The 8,411-nt window shown below is 47.8% G+C and overlaps 1 protein-coding gene across 1 annotated transcript; it reads right to left on the bottom strand.

Moving 5' to 3' along the window:
- Positions 1–203: 203 nt before the first annotated feature.
- Positions 204–6,721, bottom strand: VSTM5 (V-set and transmembrane domain containing 5). The gene is made up of 4 exons (XM_074917184.1): positions 6,379–6,721; positions 3,125–3,454; positions 2,892–3,032; positions 204–1,357 (listed from the first exon to the last, which is right to left on the bottom strand). The coding sequence occupies exons 1-4, from the start codon at positions 6,461–6,463 to the stop codon at positions 1,314–1,316; spliced, it is 600 nt and encodes a 199-aa protein (XP_074773285.1). The 5' UTR covers positions 6,464–6,721; the 3' UTR covers positions 204–1,313.
- Positions 6,722–8,411: the final 1,690 nt, after the last annotated feature.

Genomic DNA, 8,411 nt, shown 5'->3' with positions numbered 1-8,411 from the left:
AAAAAAAAAGCCTGTTTGGCACCTACCTGCATCACTTGGTGAGAAATTCTCTGTTTTTCCAAATCTAACCTATAGTACCTCTTCACCTGAGCATCGTACAGGTTTTTGTAAACAAGCGAGCTGCGGTCTGAGAGAGGCAGTAACAGCAGTTTGGTTCCAAAAGCCACGTGACAATCTGCAGACACAGACTAGTCCATGGTCTCTTAGATTTTCAGTTTATTTCACATTGCAAAATTCTCATTACAAACGCAAAACAGAATAATTTGAAGCTCGGTCAGTTTAGTGCTTTCTCACTCACAAAAGCAAATGTTACTCCACCCAGCAGATCTGCAGGTGGAAAGCGTAAGTGCAATATGCAAATTCAAGAAAACATTAGATCGCTTTTCTTCTTACAACATAAGAAAGCAAAGGTGGCTTCTCAATAAGAGCAATTTCAGAACTATTTGTAAATACTAAGTTTCAAAGTAATGCTCTTTCTTACCAGATAGGCTATTTGTCGGTGGGCTAAATTTGCAAAGGACTCAACATCTTTCACAGTGAACTGTTTAGTATTTTGCCACCCTGCTGGTTTGATGTGTCGGTTATTTTATCTGATCCCTCTAATCATTATAGACAGCGTCCTCTTCAGTGCCTGTGTGTGGTTCCTTGTTTAACAACCTTCTCTGGCAATGTCATAAAATGCATGTTGATATCTCGGGGCAGTGTAAACAATTGGAAATGTAAGTGGGGGAACTTTGACCAGCTCGGCATTGTTTCAAAGCCAGTTTTGTCTCATAAATTCCAGTTTGTCTTCAGAGCTTCAGGAAATTCCTTATGCCCAAAAGTAGCAGTATAGGTGCAATAAATAGGATTCAATCCTTGCAATTAATTTTTTAATGTAATACTGTAATTAGACATTAAATTTATTATGTTGAAGGATGCTAATGGCTGCTCTCTGTGTAATGAGGAGACTTGCTGTAGCCAAAATACAGGTGCCCTTCAAGACCATGATCATTTCCCTTATGGGCTGATCTTAGAGGCTTGGTTGGTTGGTTTCAAGAATAGTAGAGGCTGTAGGTTTTATTAATTAGCCACAAAAATATATTCGTGCTCAGCATGAAAGCATTTTTACTTTGACCTTGGCTAATAAGCTGAAAACTTCAGGTCAAAACAGCTCCATCAGACACTGCTGATTTAATGTCCAATTAGTTTGAAAGTCAGGATGTTTCTACAGTAGTCACAAACATTTTTACCTTTTAGGTTTCTTCTAGATTTCTTTGCCAGTACTTTCTCCTGAGGTAGAATTGTTATTTTTGTTATGAGACAGTCCTTCACTAACACTCAATAGTTTCCAATTCAATCTCTTCAGTTGTACTTGCTGCAAAAAAAGGATATTATTATTGATTGGCAAATGGATTGGAAGGCCAGCATTCCAAAATTAACAACACTGTGTTAATAGCTGAGACATTTTGAACTTTTTAATATTAGCTCAAGCTTACTCATCTACAATTAGGTTTTAAATACATATTTTTGAAATATTTAACTGCATAAAGAGTCCCTCACAATCTTTAAAGTGACACTAGTTTCTTCCAATACAAGACTAAATGTGCTATGAAAACTAAGTCCATAGGGCCTGTCCTTATACCTCTCTTCAAGGCTTCTGAAAGGAGGGCTCTTCTAAGGTGGAATTGGGGCAGAAGTTAGATTCCTACTTTGGATCATGTGCTGGGAGATGGCAGAGCAAGTCTCCAGAACTGTGATCTTCCTGAACTCTGCCAAAAAACTGTATTTGATGCAGCTCTGTAGGAAGATTGGCTTTAACTGGAGGAAGAACAGGCTTTATCCAGCCTGGGTATTCTGGCATGATAGGACAATTTTCAGTAGCTACAGAAGCTTGTGAGCAGTGTGTGAACCATGAAAACAGCAGCAGCCCTTAGAGCTGTAGGTGAGTGGCAGAAGAGAGCTCAAGCCAAATTCATCTCTTTTTGTAACGGGTTTTTGCAGAATTGATACAAAGTCTGCGCCATGAGGCTTAGGATTCTTGAGTGTATGTGTTGGTCCAGTAAAATAGTGAGGCTGCTTGTAACAGCTTAAACAGCATTTATTAGAGAATACAGGCCTATAGGGTAAGAAACCACTAGTGGATCTGCACTTGAAGGGAGGTAAACACCTGAAATGAAGTGGTAAAAGAAACCTCCTGTTCAAGGATGCGCCCAGAACTTGAGCCCAGGCCTGTAGCATGGCACCTTGTCTTGCTCCCTAGGCTGAATATCCTTGGCTGTGGCTCAGCAATTTCTTCTCTGATATGTGAATGTTCCCTTCAGTGCATCCCTTGTGTTCCCTTGATCTGCTTTTCATGGCAGGTGTCTTTGGCACGTTAGGAGTCTGGTTTTGGTATTAGTGTTCGCTGGAGTCTACAACTGGATCAAATGTGAGGACAGATGAAAGGGGGCTTCCATAGGAGAGGGAGGAGTGCAGTCCTCCATGAAGTGAGGTGGGGGCCACTCCCAAGGGCCGTTTGAGTACTCTCCCTTAGGAGATACTCTTCTGGTACAGACCCTGACAGCGCTGCTGACGCTCTTGACGTTTGTCTCCTGCCTTCTGATGGGAGGTTTTTGTGGCTCTGGACTTTTCTCCCTCAGTTTTGCAGTTAGCAATGTTGGGAAGTGTTCTGTGGTTTCTGGTGTGAAATGTATAAGGTAGATGTCCTGTGGATTGTTTTGCAACTAAATACCTCTTATTCAGTTGCCTCAGCTAGTAAAGACTTGAATGGGATAACTGAACTGAGCCCTTCCAGTCTTGTTTCTCAGTGTCCCTACTTTGCACCTTTATGGATCAAATCACAAGTTAATTTCAGGCTCAAAATTCAGACTCGAAAACCCCATAGCTTGACTGCATTCTTAGGGAGATACCTGTTAGTTTGTGGGTTGTCGTCTTCTGAAATAGATGCAGAGATTTATTACACAGCCACATGAAGCAGATCAAAATGGCAGATACTGCAGCAAGAAATGCAAAAAGAACTGCTACAAAATGTAAATCTTCATAGATAATCTCTGCAGGGAGGACAGAAAAAAATAATAATTGATTATGAGCAGATTAATGTTTAAACACAGAGTAAAGCCAAGAACTCCCATCTAGTTTGTACCGTAAACGTTGACTATGATGGTGCCGTAGGTGCTGGTTCCATACTCCTCTGTTACAGTGATAAAATAGTAGCCAGCATCTCTCATGCCCACATTCAGAAGCTGTATAGAACCATTTTCAAAAGTATTCACTCTGTCCTTGTAGACAGTGGATATGTTGACATAATTCCCACTTTTCCACTCAACAATTTTGGTGGTGCCCCAGCTTGACACGTGCTTCCACTCAATGGTGGCGACACCTCTGCAAGAGTATTCAACTGAGAGGAGGATGTTTTGTGCCACTGTTGCGTTGATGCTGGGTTGTGGGACAACTAACGATACTCCTCCGGGAGCTGAAAGACAAAGGAGGGTGATGAGTGTGGGCGTGATGCTGCACCAACTGTCCAGCCCAGGGTGGGACCTCTGGGGCATGATTCATCCTACCTATCTCAGTGGTCTGTTTTAAGAGAGGATGGATTATGCTTTGCAGTTTCTCTTTCTTTCTGCTGACCATAAAAGAAACACACATACTTAAAGACTAAATCCACATTTTTTATCGGTGATAGTCAGGAGAAACATTTCCACCGCGCAGGACAAGTAATTGCATGTGTTTCAATACCCAAGAGGACAGTTTGAAGGAGTCTTTTTAGGTAAAGGAGCATAACATTTTCTGAAAACTGAGCAATGCTTTTGTATTCATCAGTAACTGGCTTTCCTTTAAAATCCTACATTTAAAGTTTAATCACCATGGCCAAGGTAACCTATGATATTAATTGCCATACCCCAAAAGCAAGAACTCTAGCAGACAAGGACTTTATTTTCAGGATGCATAATCAATGTTTGAGACAACATTTCTGTGAAGACAGCCAGTTATATGCCAGTGCAGATAAACGGCATGTAATCAAAACTACAGTTGCATGTGAAGTCAGGGACTTCATGTTCTTGATGATTTCCAGGCAAAAATGCACATGAAAGAATATTTAATTCTAATCTAGTTCCTACTGCTGTGATTGCGGAGCTGTTCATAACGCTGTGAAACTGAACTGACCGTTTAGTTTAATGTGTAACCGCTATAATTTCTGCTTGCATGTGGGTATTTCTGCATGAAGATTTGGATGAACACCAAACATCTGAGTTTCAAGTGGCATACTTTTTTTTTTAAATAATTAGTTGCATGTTTGAGACAAGTGGATAGAGATTGAAATCCTGTTATCTACCCACAAAAATCAAACCAAGCAAAAGGCAGATAAAGCACAGAGTAAGCCTCACCACTGAAGCCATTTCCTGTTTTAGCTTGGAGCAGCTCACCCACTCTCCTCTCATACTGTGGGAACAGCCTGACTGCAAGAACAGAACTGAAAAAACAATGTTGAGCTGCAAATGTCTGTAACCTAGTGGGGAGGCAGGACAAGAGTCTCAGCTATGCTGAAGGACTGCAAAGCAGGACCCCTGGGGATGCTCCTGGAGGTTCTTCAAAAGTCTCCAAGGAAAAGAATGGTTAAAAAAGGCAATGAAAAAATATCTCTGAAGGACTGAAATTATTTTTTTAAAATCTTATCAAAACATAAGAGCTGCCCATGGCCAAAACCCCAGAGCAACCACAACTGGGGAGAGATGGGTAGATGAATTACAAGCTGACTTTGCTCTATTTGGATTCTTTAGCAGCATTCATAAACTCTGCTGGTCAAGCTAAGGCAGGGAAGTTTGAGAGGTCAGTCTGATTCCCAGGTCCTCACCTATGGGACAGCACAGGAGAAAGCCTCAGCCACTCTATATTTTTTTAACTAGATAGGATCTAGGCTTTTTCCAAGGTAATACTCCCGGGATTCCCCCTTTGTGGACGTCTTGTCCCCTTGCAGGCACACCATGCTTCCCGGGTAGCCCAGTGCATCCTCAGCTAAGCTGTGGTCTGCAGTTCTGCCTGTGTTCAGGAGAGACTAACCAGAGCTGTGAAAAAGGGGTTTGTGCCAGCTAAAGAAACAGAACAGACAGGAACCTCTGGTAATCGCTGCAAATAGTTCTAATTGTTTTCTGCTCTATGTGTTTATTTAAAGGCCTTTCGCACTGTTTCTGACCAGACAGGAACCGAGTGTCTCACCACAGTGACCCTTTTATGTTTTGATAAAGGCATGGCTTTGTTCTGAATATGTGATTGCAAGGTAAATGTGGAGCAAAAAATTAAATATTTCCATTAAATTATTTGCAAACGTGTTCTGTCCCTGTCGAGCACACACAAAGCTGAGAAAGGCAATACAACATCTAACCTTTCAAAAATATTTTTAAAACACAGTCCGCCTAGATCACCTGAACTGGTCTAATCCAAACAGAACTGCGACAGCCTTGAGAGCAAACATCACACCCACTTGCAGCACCCTGCGCAAGGCCACTGTACACCACTGCCTGCAAAACCAGACCCTTCATGCCCCGTAAAAAGTGCACCGAGGAGAGGAGAGCACCAGTGCCACTCGAAGTGCGGTGAGTTTGCTGACCCTGGCACGCTGCTGCACTCCAAAGTATTTGCCTGGCCCAGAGTCAAGGCTGGAAGCGCGGCTTTGTGTGCCAGGCCTGGCTGGGGCAGCGCAGCGGGGCCGCAGCGTGCTGGGGGCGGGTGGACAGGGGCTGGCAGCGAGAGGCCTCCACGCAGGAGCTCTAAAAGCGGGGGCACAGCGCTAAACTGGATCTCTCAAACTCTGGGGGACAGTTCCTCAGCCCTTCAGTGTCCTGCTTTGTGCAGCCCCTTGATGATGAAGGAGATGGCGTGACGTGGCCACACCAAACGCGCTGGTGGCGCTGCCCACCGCAGCCTCCCCTGGCCCTGGCGTGGAGGGCACCGGCCGGCTCTCTGCGTGCTGCGCCCTCCCCACTCACCCCCGTGGGGTGCGGGGCTGAAACCCACCTTCCCTCCTCACCGCCGCCTTTCCCAGCGTGACCCGAGCCCTTTCGGGCTGGTTACCCGGGATTTGCGTCCCCTCTGTCGTCGGCTCCGAGCAGCGGGAGCTGGGACAAGGCTTCCCAGCCCACTCCCAGCCCGCAGAGAGCGCGCTGCCAGCCGGAGCCCCCTGTCCCCGTGCCCTCCCCAGCAGCCCTGCGGGCACTCCCGGTTAGGCCGGGCTGGGGAGGGCTCTCGCCGGTTGCCGCCAGCCCAGCGCGGGTTGCAGCGGCCGGGCGCCCCGCTCCGCTCCGCACCGCTCGGCTGCGCGGCGAGGAAGAGGAGGAGGGGGAGGAAAGGGCCGGGCGAGGAAGCGCAGGGGAGGAAGGGCGGGAGTCGGACACTTACTCTGCAGAGCCCACCCGGCGGCCAGGCAGAGGGTGACGGTCCCCACGACGACGCCCCGTCCCCGGCAGCCCCGCAGCGGTCTCATCAGAGAGAAGCCGATGCCCCAGGGGTTGCATTGAAGCGGCCGGGCCGGCCAGCGCGGCCCGACCTCGGGGGCTGCCCGCCCCAGGCCTCTTCCTCCCTCCTCTCCCTCCTCTTCCTCCCGCTCCTGCCGCGGCGCCGGTCGCAGCCCCCCCGCGGCGCCCGGCGCACCGGTCCCCGGGCGCTCCCACGCCTCACACCCCGCGATCCTCCGATACGGACTGAAGATGCAATTGGCTGGGGAAGGGAAAGCGCTGCCCGGCCGCCGGCCATCGCCCCAGCCAGGAAATGAGCGTTAATGGGCGGCCGGCGGGGGCCGAGCAGCCCTGCCCGGCTCTGCCGCTCCCCGGCGGGGGGGCGAGCCCAGGGACCGGGACGCTCGGCCCAGGACGCTCTTGGGTGTGTGTGATTGTTAAGGAAACACGCACCCCCGAGGGAAATTCCTCTTCGGGGTGTTAACAAGAACTTTACTGCCCCGAGGAGTCTGGTGATGCTGCGGGTGAGGTGGTGGAGCTGGGTGGGGGTCCCAGGGGTGACCTCAGATGATCACGCTGGAAAATGAGTCCGGTTCCCGTCCCACCATACCCAGCACAAGCACTGGGGACTCCTCTCTCCATTCCACTGTCATCCAGAGGACGTCCCCAGAAATGCATGTCCTTCTTTCAGAAACATGGGACAGCGTGAGTCAGGGAGAAGCATCATTAGAAAAGATGTGAGTGCCCCAGTCCTGAAAATTCACCCTCGCTCGGGGGCAAATGCTGCCAGAGGCCATATGCACCCCCAGGAGAGCTGCCCCTCTGACCGGCAGAAGAGTTACCTGCCTGGGTGGCCCATTCGCTCATCTTCCATCCCCCTTGTCCTCAAGTTCTCTTTAGTAGGGAGTGGATAAAAGAGAGTCACCTCGGGCTTCTTGGGTGGGGGGGAGGAAGGGGCAATGTTCCGCAGGTTTCCCTACATGCTGCTTGTCTGCGAGGATGACAAGTGAGCTCTGCGAGGGTCTGGGTGTCTGAAGCACACCTGGGCAGGCTGCAGGGGACCTGCTCCCACTGGGGCTTTCCAACACAGGTGATGCGGTCAAGTGCAGCCAGGTGAAAGCTGACTTTCATGTGACATTAGGGTTTTCTACTTGCACACCTCAGGGAGGACTTCATAACATTTAGGTCAGGCCTTGGCAAGAGAGGGTGCAATCTGCATGGACAACAGGGTCCACGTTTTATTCAGGCTGCAATAACATCTCCAGCTTCCCTAACTTCTGGTGCATCTCTTGAAGCTTCAGTAATGGGAGTCAGGTGGAGGGACAGCGGGAGGAGAGATCAGCAAAGACACACTGCCCAAATGTTTGATCTTGCAGCCTGCCGTGGTGCTGGAGGTGCCTGAAAGCATGGTTGCACTTAATCTGCAAAAGCGGCCTACTAAGTGCTTCCTCTCCACCCCATCTGTCTGAGCTGCTCCTGTGCTTTGCCAAATCTCCTCTGCTGCACCAGGCCAACATCTTGTCTGGGTGTCCCTGCTGAAAATGAGACCCCCCTGTAGCAAAATTTCTTCCTGACCCCATTGTTTCATGGTGGTTTTATTTCTCAGAGCATTAAAGAAGATCTCATGGTAATGTAAATTTACGTAATTTTCTTTTAAAATTTCTTTAAACGTTTATTTAAATTATTTTTGAGCTCTTGGCCCAGTGACCTATTTTGGCAGCACAACATATGAGGCATACACTCATATAAAATGAATTGAACTTTCAGTAATTTAAAATCACGCTGGTTGCATTGATTTAATCCACTGTGTTGGAAAGACAGATGTTAATCATGAAATTGAAATCCAGGTCTGGAGTTCTTCCCAAATATTGGCAGTTTTGGCTTACAGTATAGGTCAAATGTTCAGTCCTGGGATAAGAAATGAGTGTTTGTTTTCAGCACCAATAATTAACAGCAAAGAATTTTCAGATTCCTTCT

Source organism: Athene noctua, chromosome 1, assembly GCF_965140245.1.
Source record: "Athene noctua chromosome 1, bAthNoc1.hap1.1, whole genome shotgun sequence".
NCBI classification, from domain to species: Eukaryota; Metazoa; Chordata; class Aves; order Strigiformes; family Strigidae; genus Athene; species Athene noctua.
The sequence above is the reverse complement of the archived record's forward strand: the minus strand, read 5'-3'. Positions and strand labels throughout refer to the sequence as shown.